The sequence below is a fragment of the Antechinus flavipes genome, chromosome 2 (assembly GCF_016432865.1).
Source record: "Antechinus flavipes isolate AdamAnt ecotype Samford, QLD, Australia chromosome 2, AdamAnt_v2, whole genome shotgun sequence".
NCBI classification, from domain to species: domain Eukaryota; kingdom Metazoa; phylum Chordata; class Mammalia; order Dasyuromorphia; family Dasyuridae; genus Antechinus; species Antechinus flavipes.
The window spans coordinates 475340543-475359969 of record NC_067399.1 but is presented as its reverse complement, the minus strand read 5'-3'; the positions used below and the strand labels follow the sequence as shown (position 1 = coordinate 475359969).

Genomic DNA, 19427 nt, shown 5'->3' with positions numbered 1-19427 from the left:
TTTCAGTTTCTTTTTTGTTGCTTTCTTTCCTATTTCTGCCTGTGCCACCTCTTCCTTAAAAAAATCAGTAGAAGGTTCCATTTATTTCAAGCTATCATTCTTGTCTTCTCCCTTTTGCAGCCAGATTCCTAGAAAACCCTGCCTAGATTTGCTCTTTTCACTTGTATAAAGCCTTCTGCACTGTGGCTTCCAAGTTCATCACTTGCTCAGCCTAATGTTTCCAAAGTCACCAGTGAGTTCCTAGTAGCAGAAACTTTTGCCCAAGTTGTCTTGGAAAGGGCACTTTCCTCTCCCATAGATCTCTTGAAATCTCTGGCTTTCTTAAAAACTTGGCTCAACACCAGCCCTGAAGTCAGGAGGATCTGAGTTCAAATGTGGCCTCAGACATGCAACACTTCCTAGCTGTGTGACCCTGGGCAAGTCACTTAACCCCAATTGCCTCAAGAGGAAAAAAAAAGTCTTAAGCACCCTTTTCTACATGTTGGATTTCTTAGTCCCTGCCCACAACTGTTAATATCCCCCACCCCACCCCCCAAAAAAACCTAAACCTATCTCTATTTTGTGCAGGTCAGGGACCATTTTACTTTTTAAACAGTGCATGGAATATAATATTTAACAAATGTTTCTTGGTTAATTTATTGATTGGGATGTCTCTTCTCTCTTTTTCTCTCTTGTAGTTTCCACCCTGAAATAAAATGGTTTCAAAAAGATGACGTTGTAATTGTGAAGATAAGGCTAAGAAATGTAAAAGATCAGAAATGTAAATTTTTTAGAGAAAGGGTGATTTTCAGGTAGGCCTGTATATATTTTAGCCAAAAAAATTGAAACCACTTGACTGTGTTTTTAAAAAAAGACTAACATAATTTATTTTAATTTAGTGCTTGGGTAGGAGATAAATTTTACTTGGCTGATATGGACTTATATGCAAGTATATTAAAAGAAGAATCCAAATGTCTAATTAAGAATGAAGAACCTATAGTTACTCTTGTAAAAGAGAAAAAAGAATCTTGGCATAATTTACTCAAGAAAAGGGTAAGTAGTAGTTTTTAACAAGTTTAGAGTCTTAATATCCTTGGTATATATATAGTTTTTTCAGTTAATATTACATTTTATTTTTAACAGAATCCTAACGTGTCTTTTGATTTCGATCATTGGGAGGAATGTGAAGATATAAGTCCCTTTTCTAATGGTAAGACTGTTTTATTAGGAAAAAAGGAGAAAAAAATTTTAAGAGGAAAAAATTGTACTTACTTGATAGGGCTATATGTTAACCTTAGAAGAAGACTGAAGCAAAAGCACTCAGTAGGGTGGGAGCCAAATTCAGGAATTATGGCTACGTGGAGTCACTTGTAGATGTTTTAAGATTCTTTAGGAATTTAAACCTTTCTGAGGCATTTTACTTCTATTAAAATTCACGTAAGAATTAGAGTTCATATTAATTTTTTCCACATATCTATTGCTTTGAAGATATTTGGAAAGTTGTTAGCCAAGTAGATATTATGAGACTTTTAGCAAGAATGGAATAAGTATACTTTTAAAATTTCTTATGCATTACACATGATTTTAACAATCCAAGTAATTTTTTTTCTTTTAATGATTATCTGAGATTTATACTATATACTTTATTTTCCTCTAAAGAAATTTGTCAAGTAATTAGTGCAGGTGATATTGTCTCCATTTCATAAATGAGGAAAATTGCTTATCCATGACTACACACTTAGTTGGGACTGGGGTACTGAGGTTGTAATTTGAATCCATGTCATGTCTACTATTCTGCAGAATCTAGTTTCGTGTAGCAAAACTTTTTTTTCCTCCAGTGCTATATTGAGTAATCATGTTATGAGCTGTTAAAAAGCTCTTAGCAGGCTTCTTAAAATAGATAATAATACTTGGGAAAAAATGCTTTATTGAATCTGTAGCATATCCAGATGTGTATACAGAGAAGTTGTGTTCTGTGACCTGTCATAAATATATAACTATTTGGTCTAAAAAATACTACTACTTATAAAATAAATTTTCCTTGTACTTATGGAAAAGATGGCTGGTTTTGATAGTTTATTAGCTAGAATTAATCAGCTGAATTCAGACAAAAAACAGAATCAAAAAGTATAGGATATCCAAATCTTGACATGTTAGTTTTGGAATAAGAAGTATTGGTGTTGCTTATCTAATCTGTGAACTCTATTAGTTCCTTTAGCTTCCTGTTTTACTTTTTTTTTCTTTAAGAAAATATTAGTGCAGTGATAGAAAATATTTTTTCCCTAAATTAGTGGCATGACATATTAATCAACTTTTAATTTTTGAACTTAACACATGAAACCATGCACAGAAAAGCTTTTTCTTTTTCTTTCTTTCTTTTTTTTTTAACTGAGACAATTGGGGTCGAGTGACTTGTCCCAGGTCACACAGCTAGGAAGGAAAAGCTTTTTCTTAAGGAAAATAATTGAATAATTGAAATAAAATATTTCTTTATGAAATATCTATGAATAAATAGAGAATATCTTGATTTTTCAGTACATAAATTGTTCACACTTACATTCCAAAGAATATTGTGCTATGACATGTTTTGACATAAAAAGAATTGACTGAGCTTGCTTGGCTACTCTGAAATAACCAGGAAGTATCTAATTACTGATGCATATGTAATTATTTTTTTCAAGTTGTGTGCTCTAGAAAGATACTCAATGCTGGTATGCAGATAAATGAAGATATGGATGATTCTTCGGAGGACAGTGAAACTGAGAGTGAATAGCATGCAAATTAAATACTGGTTGGAAAACTGAAATAAGGCAGTGTTCTAGCACTGTACCTGCAAGTTGAGAAATTATGCGTGGACACATCTGAGCCTTTTTTATTCCAAGGAAGAAAAATTTTATTGTCTATAAAATTAGTCATTTATTAATGGTAAGAATTACTTGATTGTTGGTTCATAAAGAGACCAAAATTAGTAGCAAGGGGAGACACAGGATACTCGAGTGGTGCTGGATATTGTTTACCTGGTTGAAAAAATACATGCCCAGCTAATAATGTACCTTCTGTTTTTAAAGTGAAGATTGTTCTGAATACAAGAGCTTGAGTGAAATTGCCACTGTTGACTGATTTGGGAGATTTAGATTTCATAGATCCTAAGGAATGTCAGAATGTTCTTAACTAATTGACAATATTGAAATCCTCAAGATCACAGGTTTGAGTGAAAGCACATGTAGAACTCATACATAGACTTTCTTTTCAAGCTTTACAATTTCCATTAATTGGAATTACCAAATTTTCTTCCTTAAAAGTTATTTGTATTCAGTGATGTAACACACACATTTCTGTTTGAATATATAGGGAAAAAATAGATCTTTAAATTTAAAGATAGAATTAAAATTTACAAGGTAGACAGGATAATGAATGGTGTATTGCACTAGTTTTAGATATTTGGACATTCTCCTTTTTGTTAAGCAAAAGAAAGAAAGAAAAAGGTCCTGTCCTCATGAAATTTGGTAATAGAAATATATATGTGTGAATATTTTATGCACATTTGATAAAAAATCAAAACTCTTCCATTCAGCAGTTCTGTGACATGGAGTGAAATTAAACTTTGAGTCTCAGTTTTCTCATCTGTAAAATGGGCTACTTATGAAGAGAATCTAAGGGGGACAATCACAGCACCATTTTAAAAAAGTATTTTTAAGAAGAACAAAGTTAGGACATTTTTCCTGTGATGAGATGAAGTGACAGGTTACTCATTTTGCCTGAGTAGGTGGGGATTTTTTGCCTTTGTATAGGTAGGTCTAAGGATGTGTGTGTGTGTGCGTGCGTGTATAGTGCAGCTCTTCCTTTTTGCCATTTGTTAACTTTAAAGTTTAGTGAATATACTTTTGTTCCCCTAACTGTGATGTTGTATACTGCAGGTGGAACTGAGTGTTGGGGAGGCAGGTAGGTACATGTAATTCAAAGTGAAGTTAGATTTTCTTTTTTGATGGTTGAATTTAAACTGAGTAAAAGGTATCAAACTATCATCATGTACTTTATCCAGTGTCTCTCAATATTTTTTTGACTTTATTTTAATTTATATGTATATAACTTGTATTCCCAGATTTAAAATAACTCATTACAATATAAGCCTTGTTAAGTGAATTCCCTTATTGTGTACTCAGAGATAATCCAGTAATCTTTAGGATTTCATTGCTGTCTGTCAGTAGTTTATCCCTTTTTGCTTGCTATTTTTGTTTTGTTCTTTTATGAAATCTTATTTTGTAGCCTATGATAGAATTGCCTAAAGATATTTAATCCTAAGAAATGCAAAGTTGTGGTGGCCTTTAAAAAATATTTAAATTACTATCATTTGTTTTTTTTTTTTTTAATCCAAACATTTTTAAAGCCACCAAATGGTTCATTAGAATTTTTTAATTATATAATTTCATTTTAAAAGTATGGAATGTGCAAGTGCCATTTTTGTATTAAGATATATGCTGTTAAAAGTGATGTTACAACTTTTTTTTTTTTTATAATAGAAACAAGGCTTTCAGGCTCCACTATAAATATTTTCTTGGAAAATGGTTTAATATGATAAATAATATGCAGAGTTTTGTCTTATGTAAATGGTTTATGGTTTTAGTCACTTCATTGTAATGAGAAGTGGGAATGTGTCATTAATAAAATATGCTTGTTTTCGTTCAAAAGTGGCCTGTTTTTGTTTCTTTTTTACTTTTTACAGTATTTTCATTGACTTAATGACAGTATAATAGATAAAGAGCAGGTCTCAGAATGAGAGAGGTCTGTGTTCACTCGATTCTTCCTGCCTGTGTCTCTGTGCCTCAGCAAACTCAAGTTTGAGAACAATTGCTGTGATAGCAGGGTTTGGTTTCCCTGGTACAATCATAGGAAGAGGATATATGTGTGTATAGGGGGAATTATTGGGAGGTCAAATAAGGACTAAAATTTATTCCTAGGAATTTTTTCCTCCACATGTTTCAGATGCTAATGAAGGACATTTGGGTGCCCATGAGAGCCACTGACTTGAGACCACAAGTCAGTATATCAAATTGATATGATCTGTAATACTAGAAACTAGTGGCTTGTCACTGATGTTCACACAAATGGGATGGGATTAATTGTCCCAGGTTACTGTATTAAACACAGATACATAATCACTTATTTGTTTGATTCTGTTTGAAATAACCAATTTATGAAATTATTTAAAGGAAGCAGATGGTATATAACTGTGAGTGTTGGTTGAATTTGGATTCAGAAGTTCATATACGACTCTGCCACCCACAATACTAAATCAAACTTTGCCTTAGTGCCTTCATTTGTAAAATGATGAGTTTGAACTTGACATCTATATCATCTGAGATTAACTATTTTGGAATTAAAATTTCTGAAATATTTGTTGATTTTTACAAATACAACTCTCTGGAAAAAAAGAGTTTCAAAGGTAATTGAATTAAGGCAATTGAACAAACAAGTGTCTGCAGAGAAAGATGTTAGGTACTAAAGAAAATAAAATTTAGTTAAGATACAAAAATCATTTGACCATTGAGTTTAAGGAACTTACTTTATTGACAGTTAAATAAATGTTGAGTTTTCTTTGTTAAATAAGTTACCACTACAACTGTGGTATTTTATTTGCCACTTTCTTAAGTTTCAATAAGGCAGAGTAGTTTTCTTAGCTTGATAATTTTTAACAAACCCCAATTGTTTCTCCTAGCTATAAACTCCAGGCCAAGAGAGAATGTGGGTCTTTTAAAAAAAAAAAAAGATATTACAAATAATTGTAAAAATTCTCTTGGGAAAAAAAAAAAAAACACGTGTACATCAGGAAGACATAATCACAAATACTCCATACAAAAATACATCTATTACATGGCTCGATGTACTAGAAATCGAGTATTAGTCAAGATCTTCTTCTGGTGGGACAACTTCCATGAGCATCTGTAAGTGCATGGTGATAGGTTCTGAAATATCAAAGTTGATATAATTAGAAATAATGTATTATAGATGGCATTTATAGATAATTATTTTGATTAGAGATTTTTACTCTCAAAAGGTAAATTTGTGCAGATTTAAGCTTTCATAGCTAAAAATAGCCACGTATGCAATCTTTATAGCCTAATACTGCAAAGCTTTAAGCTTTGATAGCATAAAACTTAGCACTTAACAATTTTTGGACACACTATAGTTTAATCCTTTGATTTTCCATCTTCTCCATATACATTTTCACAAATGAGAACTGTGTACACTGCTCCTTGGAGAATAATATTTCCTTGAGTTAAGCTGTTTATTAGGAAACAAATTATTTCATAGAATGTTTTTTGAGTTTTATTTGGTTCAAACTATATATACCTAAATTCCCTTCACAAGCTGCTCAAAAGTCCTCCTGTCTTTGCTTGGAGACTTGTACTTTTAAAAAATAGACATTTTCATCATTTACCTTTATAAGATTTTTATTTTCATTTTTTCTCCCTCTCTCTCCCCCCTCCCAAGATGGCAGTCAATCTAATCTGTTAGAGGTCATACATGTAGAGTCGTATTAAACATTTCCACATTAGTCATGTTATGAAAGAATCAGAATAAAAGGGAAAAACCATGAAAAAAAAAGCAAAAGAAAATGAAGTATGCTTTGATATTCAGAGTCCATCTTTCTTTCTCTGAATAAGAATAGTATTTTCCATCATGAGTCTTGGAATTAAGACATATTTCTATACAGCCTGTTCCGGGTTTGGATACTTCTAATTGTCAGGAAGTTGTTCTTTATGTCAATCTTAAATCTGTCGCTCTGCCCTCTGGGGTTAAGCAGGATTTCTTCGATCACTCTTAGATCTTCAGACCTTTGGACACTTGATGACAGCTATCCTGCCTTCCCTAAGTCTTCTCCAAGTTCAACATTTTTTCACTGAACAATTTTCCTTCACGTCCTTCTCACTGTCTTTGCTGTCCTTACATTTTCTAGTTTGGTTTGTCTTAAAATACCCCAGATGAGTTCTACTCAGGGCAGAATGTTTTTGACACTGTACTTATCAATACAATCTGATTTCAAATAAGTTTTTTTTTCACTATCATATCACATTGCTGACTCATATTGAGCTTGAGGACCACAAAAACCTCCAGATTGTTTTCAGATTAATTTCTTTCGGTATCCAGAGTGATTCCATCTCACTTATGAAATTGATTTTTTTTTAATCCAAGTATAGAACTTTGTAACTATCCTTTTTAAATTTCATCTCATTGATACATTATAATGATTCTGATATGTTAGACTATTGAGAACTTTATGGATTTTTACTCAGCTTGTTAACTGTCTCAGTTTTGTACCATCTGCAAATTTGATTATTGTACTGTATATTCATTTATTCAAGTCACTGGCAAAAACATCAGACAAAATAGTGAGGGCCAAGCAATAGTCCTTAAAGAGAATTCGACTAGACACTTTGCCTTTCTCCTATGTTCTCTGCCTTCTGCTTCAACTAATTTTAATATCCTACCATCCTAGGAGATGGCTGCGACGGCCTGATGCCTTGAATTCATCAGAATCATCTGGGCACCATCTATTCATTATCTTGGATTTCAGCTACTTTTTAAGACAGTTTATGTCTTTTAGAATCCAGAAATTATTCTTTATCAGGAAAAAGGAAAACCGAAAGAAAGATTAAATTGGTTTGGTCTTACACATGAGAGTCACTGACCAATTCAGAATTTTTAACATCAGCAGAATTTCCTTTTTTTCCCTTTATCACCAGTTTTCTGCTTGAGCCTTCAAAATCTCATTCTTGGTAGTTTCTCATTGTTTTGAGCTGACATCCTACACAATTTAGTGCTTAGGATTCTACCTATTCTTTCTCTGATCCCTTTAAGATATGCTTTACAAAATCTTAAGGGATGTTATTTTGTCGAGTTTTCTCTCAATTCTGTCATAAATTCTTAAGTGGTCACTTATTTCCAAGGTTTGCATCATTTACTGGACCACAGACATAAAAGAAAGACCTCCAGTATCTCCAAAACAGATACCTTTTGGTAATGGCCATGGGCGTTCATGATCTTGTCAGGAGCATAGAGACCAAGCAGGAACGAAAGACCAACAAGGAGACAAGGTCTATTTATTTACCTCCTCTTCAAATGAAGACTGGGGATGCAGAAGGAAAACATTTACAGCGGAGAGCTCCTTTCGTTCGGTGAAATGTTCAGAGCGTTTGCTGAGTCACCCCTAGTGAGGGGGCCTGTGGGCCTAGAGGACCTGCAGGAAATGCCCTGAGGAGTTTCCTCCCCACCCTTAGGCCCCTCCGAGGCACAAAGGGGCTGGGACCCTCGGGACCTGGCTGCATTGATGGCTCCAGGATGTAGAAACACTGAGTCACCAATCTCAATGATTTTCTGAAATTACAGCCACCCTGAAAGATAGGTTGTTATTTTGCCAGTGTTAGGGTTGAGGAAATGGGGGCAGAGTTTGTCACTTGGCCAGGATCACAGCTAGCAACTACCTGACTCCAGGCTAACCCACCGGGCACAACTAGAAATGGCTGAACGCCCACGACCCCATCCCTGGGCCAAGCCAAGCAGAATTCCTGGCATTTCTGTAGTCCTTTAATGTTTGCAAAGCAACTTACCAATGAAACCTCCGTTCATGCTCACTGTCCTGTCAGAGGGGAGCCATTCTTACTGTTAATTTGCAGATGAGGGAACCAAGAGTGAGAAGCGGTGCATTGTCCAGACCAGACCCCCATAAAGGGTTGGAGGCAGGATTTAAACTAAAGTCTTCCTGATTCCCAGCAGAGCCCTCAATGTGCCCCAAATGTATGTGCTAAAATATTCATAGAAATACTCTTTATGGTCGTAAAGAACTGGAAACAATGGGTGCCCATCAGTCAAAGAGTGCCTGAAAGATCTGTCCTATTAAAATGTAATGTTATGATGTGGTTGGAAATTAATGCAAAGAAATGCAAATAAAAATGTGCATAAGCAATGCTTATTATTCAGAAAGAGTGGATAGAGACCAGGAATCCTGAGGACTCCTCTTCCTGTACTCAAATCTGGCTTCTTCCTAACTGTGTGACCCTGGGCAAGTCATTGAACTCAGTTTGCCTCAGTTTCCTCATCTGTAAAATGAACTGGACAGAGAAATGACAAATCACTTTTGTCTTTGCTAAGAAAACCCCAGATGGAATCAGAGTTGACCCAATTGAAACAACAAGAACAAATGCAGAGTGAAATTAGAAGAAAGAAAAGTACAATATTCACAAGACAACAGTGTAAAAGAGAAGAGCATTAAAAGGAAGCCAACTAACTGAAAGATCAGGGATAGTCTTGGGGAACCCTCCTTAAAACAAAGAAGGACGACCTTGGGCATTTCAGTGGACTAAAGGAGCTCTCCACTGTAAATGTTTTCCTTCTGTATCCCTAGTCTTTATTCAGAGAGGAGATAAATAGACCTTGTCTCATTGGTCTTCCGTTCCTGCTTGGTCTCTATGCTCCTGACAAGATCATGAACGCCCAGGGCCATTACCAGAAGATATCTGTTTTGGAAGTCTAAGAGTCTTTTATGTCTTTTATGTCCAGTAAATGATGCAAACCTTGGAAAGAATTATAATTTGCAATCAGATTTGGTGGGTTGTATCAGGTATTTTTGCTTAATTCTTTTTTGCTATAATGGAAAGTTTAATTTGAAAGGAATGCCTTTCCAAAAATGACCACAATGTATTGACTCAAATCATCAATAAAACTTTTGTTAGAAGAAAAGATAGTTCTGTAGAAGTAACATTTAACTCTTTGAATAAATACATAAAATATATCAGTATAGATATTTTTAGACATGAAGGGCTGAGATTAATGCTATGTTTACTTCAATGACAACAAAATTAGCATTTCTTGTTGCATAGTTTATATCTCATGTATTCAAAATATTTTTAAATTGAATTTGGCTGGGATTTCTTTGCAAAGACCTCCCATCTTGTTTTTTGTGACTTTTGCATCTTAGTTTTAAATTAATCTAAATAGGCTCATTGGAATATTGAATGCATGATGCTTTATTTTATGCACCAAAATTCTACACAAAATTATATATGAAAAAATTAAACCAAAGCCTCTTTTGGAGTACCCATGCTATAATAGGTTAGGATACCTTTTTTTCAAAAAGGAAATATTTGTTATAAAACTGATTTGTATATTTTGCTTACAGTACTGTTTTTATAATATTTCAATTGAATAATGTAGCTTTTCCCCAGTAGTCTCCATATGCTCTTAAGAAGTATGATGACTTTTGTTCTAATCTGCTTCACCTGAACAATAACTTGTTACCTGGCTAAGTCTGTCTCATTATCTCCCCACCTGGCTTTTCACCTAATTTACAGCAGCTACTTGTCCAACATAACCAGACCTTGGAAGATAACATTAATTACACTCTTTTTAAGTTTCACTAATAACTGTGCTAGGACTTGATATATTAACCTACTTCTCCTAGCCATGATTGGGAGATCAAAGACAAATTGAGTTAATGAATTTCTAAATGCCATTAGATATTTGATGTAGTTTTTTCTTTTTTAAAATATTAATTGATGGGATATTTATTACATTCTCTGTATGACTCTTAGATACCTAGAAATTTTTTGAGTGATCAATTTTGCTTACATTTTCAAACAGAAGTGACTTCCAATAATTAACACATTGTCTGCCACTTAGCAGATGCTTAATAAATGTTTGCTGAGTGACTGCTAGAGAAAGCAATTCAGTGATGGATGGAGAATTTTTTTTGGTGTGAGGTAGGACTTTTATTTAATAACAGTGTTAATCCTCTTCATCTACCAGTTTCAATAAACAGTTGCTTAGTTAGACAAGTAGTTTATACAATGAATTGTGGATAACTGTATTTGCAGAATATTTGCAAATCTGTTTTGTTTATACTTACTTGAAATCTTCTGTACCCAGCTGAACTTTTTGTAAACAAAAAGTAAATAAAACAGAAGTCCACTAAGTATAAATAATACACAGTATAGATATGGCAACTCTGGTTTACTGACAATTGGTGCCAATACAAGGTATATTGAAATTAAAGTCACTAAGATAGGAATAAAAATAGGCACCTGTAAAACAAAGAAAAAAATGTTGGTTATGGTGTTCATTTGCATTCAAATTATGCCTTACCAAATAAATAGATTACAGAAGTATGAATTCGTAGAGCCGCACATAAAATTTATGTCAATTTGTGTCAAAATATTCTGACCCAGTTGGATTACTGATTATTTAGATTTTGCTGCAGGCTGACATAGTGGTTCTCTAAAACAAAACTCTGAATCTTTTATTAGCAGCTTTTAATAAGTCTCATTTTTAAAATTTATTTTTAATTAAGTTTTTCTAGTTAACAAAATGAATTTTTATCCCTCCCACATCCCTGTCCACCATTGGAGGAAAAAAAAGAATAAAGCTCTTCGAACAACTATATGTTATTGATCAAAATAAATTTATACATTGAACATGTCCAAAAACTATAAACCTCAGTCTTTACCATGAGTCCATCACTTCTCTGTCAGGAGATGGGTACATGCTTCATAATTATCATCTGGAATCATGGTTGGTTATGGCATTGATCAGAGTCATTAAGTCTTTCAAAAATAATTCCAAATTCCATAGCACCTTTAGAACAATAACTTTGTCAGGCAATTAGTATATATAATATCCCCATTTTATTAAGGAGGAAATAGGTTCTGAGAGGTTGAAATTTGCTCCTATTCAAACACCTGGAAATGAGATTTAAAAGTAGACTCCCTAAACACTCAATTCCAGTGTTGTTCATACTATATCATATTGCCGCTTTGTTTCAAATGCTGAACACCGAGCTAAGATTTGTTAGTACTTAGTTTTAACTGGAAGAGGGTTACTGCCACTTAAAGATTTTGGATACAATAATAGCATACTAGATACTTGATGGGGATAGGGATATGTTATTATTAAATTTTCTTCAGATCTTTGGGTGGCAATCATTTATATGCCACTAAACTGTTATGCCCTAGCAGGATGCCCACCAAAGATTGCTAACAATTCATATGCTGCATAAACTGGAAATACATTCCATGCATGTTTCAACCTCGATAATATTTTATCAAAAGTGTGTATTTATATATACACACTATAATATATATACATATATATATATATATATATATAGAGAGAGAGAGAGAGAGAGAGAGAGTGTCTTATGGTATGAAAAGCTATGTCAGAGGTATTTGTGATGTCTAATCAGATAAGTAAAGGGATCAAGTTAGTAAATGGTAAAAGTAAAAGTTTCTACAACAAAAAGGATCTACAAAATCAGTTAATCAACAAGCAGTTAATTAACAACTAATATATGTCAGACACTAGAGATACAAAGCCAAGAACAAGAACAGAGCTTGTTTTCAAAGGTCTTCTATTCTACACTCTCCTGTAAATAAATGTAAAATATATACAAAAAAAGAATAAAATAATCAGGAAAGAAAGGAGAGCTAAATCTTAAAGGGGAAAGTTTTTTTAAACAGTACCTACCTTGATAGGTCTTTTATGATCTTTCTTTGTAAACCTCATCACAATCAATCCTAATATAGTTAGACCATAAAAGAACCAGGAAGCAAAACTGAAGTAGTTAATTAATGTATTTATATCTCCAGGTATGATGTACAGGATAGTAATGATGCCCTAAATAATGAAAAGAATGAATTTTGAGGTTACTAGAACACATTGTCCCTGATGCATCCTGAAGAAATAATTCCTCCTATAATGACATAGATTTGAAGAGATGTTCATGAGAGGGGGAGGACACCTTATACCTTGTGAGGGGCAAAGGAAAATAGAAACATCTATTACTGGCTTCAAGCTCAATGAAAATGATCTGACATATTTATAAGAATTTGGTATTTCTGTGATAGAAAAAAAAAAGTCTGAATTGGCCTACCAACTATTACTTTTAGTTCCCCTTGGGGAAAAGAGGGCTTTAATAATGTTAACAACATTTGAGATCCCATTCCTTTCTTCTATTTTCTTGCTTACATAGCATCTAAAATTGAAAAAAAAAACAAAAAAAACAAGTATCTATAGCATGGAGTCAGGAGACTTGGATAAACACACATCAGGTCGGCTTAAGCAAGAGCTGACAAACTATGACTGGGATATTCGATAAGGCAGAAGAAACTTGGTAAACCACTGAACATTTTCAATACACACAAACAACCTCTCCTAGAAATAAAGGAAAAAATGCCATTTATTTGGAACCTATTGTGATTAACAACAGACATTTTTGTATCTGAAAGGCTTACCTTGAAGAATTTGTACTTACATAAAAGATGATGGCAGGGGCTGGAGTTAGGCGCTTAACACTGATGTAAGAAAGCATCTTTAACATGTGACCTTCCCGTCCTGCTACATAAACCAATCTGACAAAATGAAAATATAAATTGGGATGCTCAAGAGTGAGCTGCGCTGGTCCTCAGAGAAACATTCCCTGAATCTGTTCGTGTGTAATGTAACTTTATTAATGAAACAGAATGTTTCTGCTGAATTTAGATTTTAACTTCAACGTGGGGCGGTGAATTTTTGAAAAATGAACTTTATGCTTTATAACATAATATTAGTGCACCATGGCCCTTGGAAGAAAATGTGGCCAGGATATTCTAATTATTCTTTTCCAAAAATAAAAACAAAAATTATCAACGAGCAGATTCCTCAAGGGCTGAGAGTATGGAGCTTGGGAATTCAAGTTTGCAGATGGGGGGAGGGAGAGCGGAGGGAGGAGGGCGCTAGTTTTCTATTTCACATTAAGCTTTTAGGTAGAAATTCCTTGAAGTGAAAAGTTACTTTCTAAGACCGTTTCCTCCTGATCATCTCGTGACTCTCTACATATGAAAAGTGAAATCAGACTTGTGGCCGCGTCCCACACGCTCTCCCTGCCTTTCCCACCTCCCCTGGACCAGCAGAGAGAGCTCCCCGGCGGGCAATTCTGGTCACGCTGGGATTGCTCACGTGATATATGAAGCCGAGTGGTCAGCCTGGCTCTTCCAGGCAGAAGTCTTGGGGCAGCTAAAGGGGTCCTGGAGAGGCACCGGCCCTGGAGGCAGGAGAACCTGGGTTCAAATCCTGCCCCAGACACTGAGCACTTTCTACCTGGGCAAGTTAAGGCTGTCTGGTGAATTCAATGATCAAGTTCAAAGCATTTCATGGTGCTTGCATAGAGAAGAACATTTAGTCACAGAGGTAATTTGTTACTTAACCGATTGGAAACTTTACCTTCCCGCGGTGAAACAAGTGCCATTAGCAGCTCCAATGGTTGAAAATGCCACAAAGAGCGGAACTATCCAGGAGGCTGGGTAGAGAACCCGGTCACCAAAAGTCTAGGAGGAGAAAAGAAGTTGCTCCAGAGAAAGTTAAAGGTTCTTTGGACATGGAAACAAATTTGGTTTGACTGATTGATTTCAGATCTTGGTGGTCTGCAATTAAATCCAGTTCTGTGTTTGCTGCCCTGACGCATGCTACAATTTTCTTAAAGGTCTTAAGTGTTTTCCTTATATTTCATGAAAAACTGATTTGTCTTTAATGGACAAAAATCCCTTTTCCTTCTAATTCAGGAGTTTTTTGTATCATGGAGCCTTCATTGGTCTGGTGAAGACTGAACCCCTTCTCTGAATAATGCTTTTAGATGTACAAATTAAAATATATAGGATTACAAAGGAATCAATATTGAAACATAATTATAAAAATATGTAACAGAAACAAATAAATGGACCTCAGTTTAAGAACTCTTGTTCTGATAATTTAGACCAGAGATGTTAAATACAAGACACATGGGCAACATGTAGCCCATAATAATTTTGTGTCCAGAACCAGATTAGTAAAATGTAAAATTGGGAAATTTTAACAAAATAATTAAAAATAATAAAACAGAGATAATGTGACTATGTAGTTTTCTAACTCAATATGTGATCTTGAGGGATCCTTAGATCTGTTTCTATTTGAATTTAATAACACTGATTTAGTGTTTTTATATAATAGTGTTATAATATAATAATAACTGATTTAGACTTCCTCCACCATGCTAAGCCACAGTCACTGGATGGATGGGATGCTTGCTTCTGATATTTTGATTCTACAGTGAGTGGCTCTGCAGTAGGGACATTAGCGGGGAAGGAGGCAGGGTGGAAGGTTGTAAGAAATGACCCTTGAACTTCTTGTTGAAGAGGAAATGATCTTTAATACCTCCATCTCCTGTGAAGAAGTATCTGAGCATCTTTAATGATTCAAAACAATTTGTTTTACTATTATGCCAGTGTTCAGGGTTGTCTCATTTTCAAGGGAGGCATATATTTCCAACCAAGGGATCACAGATTCAGATTTCAGAGATATCAGAGGTTATGGAAGCAGATGGTAGATATATAATTTTATTTGTATGTATATATATAATTAGATGATAGTATAATTAATATTCAAAAATTCAGGGTGACTTCTGTGCCTCTAATCACTAATAATGACACCATTATTAATTCTGATAATAAATAAGATAATAATATTATATATATTATTCATTCAAGAACTCAGTGACCTCTGTGCCTCTGAGAATCACTGACAATACCATTAATAATACTGATAATAAGATATTATGACTATTATTATAATACTATTATATATTTTATGTATATTATAAATAGGATAGCATTCAAGAATTCAGGGTGACCTCTGTGTCTGTAATCACTAATAATACCATTAATAATACTGATAATAAATAAGATAATAATCTTGCAAAAATTCTGGATAACTTACCACAGCCACAGCTTGGGACTGTAAGAGTTCTGTAGAAGTCATTACAGTGAAGTATGAAACATTCATCAGAACATAACACACTGTTACCAGGGGGATGCCAATAATTATAGCCAGGGGCAAGTTTCTAGTTTGCAAAAACATAAGAACATAGTATTTAAAATTGTTGGGATTTCTCAAAATATGTGACATAAATTTTCCTTAATATTACTTGGTGAATGGACAAAAATCATTACACAAAACTCAAATTTTAACTCAGTAACATTATAACTAACATTGTCAAAAGTAACTGAAAAAATCAAATTTTAAAGCAGACTCTCCTGCTTTAGGTAAAAAAAAGACAGTTTATACAACTTCAAAAGCATATGGGAAAAACAATCTTAAATTATAACCCTTTCTTTGTGTGTAAAATGTTAAATGACCTACTGAAAACCTGAGATTCAGAGACTCAGGAACATTTGTTCATTGAAGCAGCTGGACATTATGGCCTGCATTGTGTCAGTTTCTTTGTCAAAACAATGATTTGTTCTTTGTCAAAAGATTGCCCCAGAATTTGTCAAGACAGTGGGAGGTCACTGAGCATGCATTTCCATGAAAAGGGTAGTAGAATACTAGCATTTATATAATAATAGCTAGCATTTACATAGTGCTTTATAACTATTATCTCATTTTATCTTCACAACCACTATGGGAGGTAAGTGCTATCAGTAGCCCCATTTTACAGTTGAGGAAACCAAGGCAGATAGAATCAAAGTGACTTTCCCAGTGTCAGGCTAAACATCTGAGGTCAGATTTCAACTCAAGGGTTTCTGAGTCCAAATCCAAGGCTTTAGACATTGGACATCTGAGCTTTCCTATCCATTGGCCCAAATGGAAGGTGAAAAGTTTTGCTAAGGCAGATCAACGATATAGAATCTTATAAAAAATGTTACTTGTTTTGCCCTTTCTAACTGCCAAATCAAAGCTGCAGCCTAGACCCTATTGTCCCATGGACTGCCTTCTCCCTGAGACCCACCAAAAGTTCCCAAAGTACGACTTCCAAGATCTCCATTTAGCATTCACTTCACCTTTGAAGAGGTACAAAGGACACTGGAGGGGCCATAAAGGAGAGGCCTTGATTATCTGTGGGACTCCTGCCTCTTCATCTTGCCTTTTGTTTGTTTTTCTAGCTGGGCCCAGAGACACTTACCTATAGGGGTTTTTAAGTTCTTCTGTGATGTAATTGAGTTGATTCCTGGAAAAAGAAGAATAGCATGTCTATCAGTATTTCTTGGCTTTGGAGAGAGAGGCTTGCCAAAGTCCTTGTCCTCTTCCCACCGCTCCCCCCTTTTGTTGCTCACACATGTTAAAAGTGACTTTTCTTTGAGATGATCTTTTACCTATACGGGGGCTATCCTACGTGTACAACTTTTGCTTGTTGCCTTCCAAACTTGCATGTGATCTTTTTAAGATCAGGCCTTCCTTTGAATCCCATGCTTAGCACAGGGCCTAGTACCCAGTGAGAGCTTAATCAATGTGTATTGTCTGCCTAATTGACAAGAAAGGTCTTCCCTATCTCTATTCTTCTCCCCATGCAAGAGTAGACTGCCAAGGCCTGTGGACTCAATGACAGACATCAAGAACTTTCTATCAAGACTCTACCATTGTCTTTATAATAATATAACAACAATAATAACAGCTAATATTTATATAGAATTCCCTAGGTGCCAGGCACTGTGCTACATGATTTATAATTATCTCATTTGATTCTTATAACACCTACTTATAGGTAGATGCTATTATTATCCCAATTTACAGATGAGGAAACTGAGTCAAACAGAGAGTCTATAACTTGCCTAAGGATCTAAGGCCAAATTTGAACTCAGGTTTTCTTCATTCCAGGCCTAGCATTTTCCCACTCTTAGTTGCCCCTAGTACATGTATTTGAATTTCCATTATGTAGTTTTGGGGAACAGATAGGAGAAGTACGGATGTAACCAATGAGAGGTTCTGAAAGAAAACAAATTTCTGTAACAACAAAGTTTGCCTGAGAACTTACTGCAGCCTAAATGCATTCCCAAAGATAGCACGGGGCCCTCAGTGACATTCCAATTTTCCCTAACAGGAAATTTTAGTATGTCTCAGTCTACCTTGTGGAATATACTGGAATTGAGGATTGTCTTTGTGTTAATTAGAATGCCTAAATCTTTCAAAATTATCTTAATATCATTGTCATTATGCAAATTATTCTCATGGTTCTGTTCACTTTCACTTTGCATTAATTCAGACAAGTCTTCCCCAGGTTTCTCTGAAATGACCCCATTCCTCATTTCAACAAATGTTTGTTTCCAATTCTTTGCTACCACAAAAGAGTTGGAATATGGGTCATTTTCCTTTTTTTTTTTTTTTTTTAAACTTCTTTGTAGTATAGACCTGGTAGTAGTATCAATAGGCCAAAAAGCATTCACAGCTCAATAGCTTTTTGGGCATAGTACCAAACTGCTTTACAGACTGGCTGGACGAATTCATAATTTCACCAACTGTGTATTATTGTACCTGTTTTCACACAGCCTTTTTAACATTTGTCATTTCCCATAGTTAACTTAGTTCCTCTGGTGGGTATGAGGTGGTACCTTAGCATTGTTTTAATTTGCATTTCTCGTCTTATCAGTCATTTAGAGCATTTTTTCCCACATCTATTGATACTTTGAATTTGCTCTTCTGAAAAATGCCTATTTATATTTTTGGGTTATTTATCAATTCCTATTCTTCCTATAAATTTGATTCAGGTCCTTATATGTATCTTAGAAATGAGAATTTGAATGGCAGAAACTAGGTATAAATCAACATCTGACAATCTATACCAAGGTCAAAATAGATTCATGATTTAGAAATAAAGGGTGATTATAGCAAGTTTGGAAAGGAAGGGATAGTCTACCTGTCAGATTTTTGGAGAAGGGAGGAATTTATGACCAAAGAACTAGAGAATATTATGAAATACAAAATGAATGTTTGATTACATTAAATTAAAAAGGTTTTGCACAAACAAAACAAATGAAGCCAATATTAGAAGGAAAGCAGAAAGTTGGGAAATAATTTAGAGAACTGGGTCCACTTTATAAGAATACGAGTCATTTCGCAATTGTTAAATGATCAAAGGATATGAATAGACAATTTTCAGATAAAGAAACTAAAGCCATTTCTAGTCATATGAAAAAAATGCTCTAAATCACTACTGATTAGTGAAATGCAAAGTAAGAGACCACTTCACATTTATCAAATTGGCTAAGATGACAGGAAAAGCTAATGGTGAATGTTGGAGGGAATGTGGGAAAACTGGGATGCTAATGTATTGTTGGTGGAGTTGTGAACTGATCCAGTCACCCTGGAGTGCAATTTGGAACTATGCCCAAAGGACTACTAAACTGTGTATACCCTTTGATTCAGCCGTGTTTCTACTAGAATTATATCCCAAAGAGATCATAAAGGAGGGAAACACATGTGCAAAAATATTTATAGCAGTTCTCTCTATAGTGACAAAGAACTGAAAATTGATTAGATGCCCACCAGTTGGGGAATGGTTGAATAAGTTATGAAATACGAATGTAATGGAATATTATTATTCTATAAGAAATGATGAGCAGGATTATTTCAGTAAAGCCTGGAAAAACCTATATGAATTGATGCTGAGTGAA

At 34.6% G+C, this 19427-nt stretch overlaps 2 protein-coding genes across 2 annotated transcripts in view; one reads left to right on the top strand and one right to left on the bottom strand.

The window, feature by feature from the left end:
• The window catches only part of TDRD12 (tudor domain containing 12), a 58895-nt gene extending 54228 nt beyond the window's left edge, over positions 1–4667 (top strand). The window contains exons 28-31 of the mRNA XM_051979747.1: positions 678–791; positions 879–1032; positions 1123–1189; positions 2661–4667. Coding sequence (XP_051835707.1) covers positions 678–791; positions 879–1032; positions 1123–1189; positions 2661–2752 — 427 coding nt within the window. The 3' untranslated portion in view covers positions 2753–4667. The remainder of the gene's footprint in view (positions 1–677; positions 792–878; positions 1033–1122; positions 1190–2660) is intronic.
• Positions 4668–5523: 856 nt separating this feature from the next.
• SLC7A9 (solute carrier family 7 member 9) overlaps positions 5524–19427 on the bottom strand; it is a 35597-nt gene continuing 21693 nt past the window's right edge. The window contains exons 7-13 of the mRNA XM_051979746.1: positions 16943–16987; positions 15757–15880; positions 14230–14333; positions 13283–13379; positions 12496–12645; positions 10883–11057; positions 5524–5942 (exon numbers count right to left, since the gene is read on the bottom strand). Coding sequence (XP_051835706.1) covers positions 5878–5942; positions 10883–11057; positions 12496–12645; positions 13283–13379; positions 14230–14333; positions 15757–15880; positions 16943–16987 — 760 coding nt within the window. The 3' untranslated portion in view covers positions 5524–5877. The remainder of the gene's footprint in view (positions 5943–10882; positions 11058–12495; positions 12646–13282; positions 13380–14229; positions 14334–15756; positions 15881–16942; positions 16988–19427) is intronic.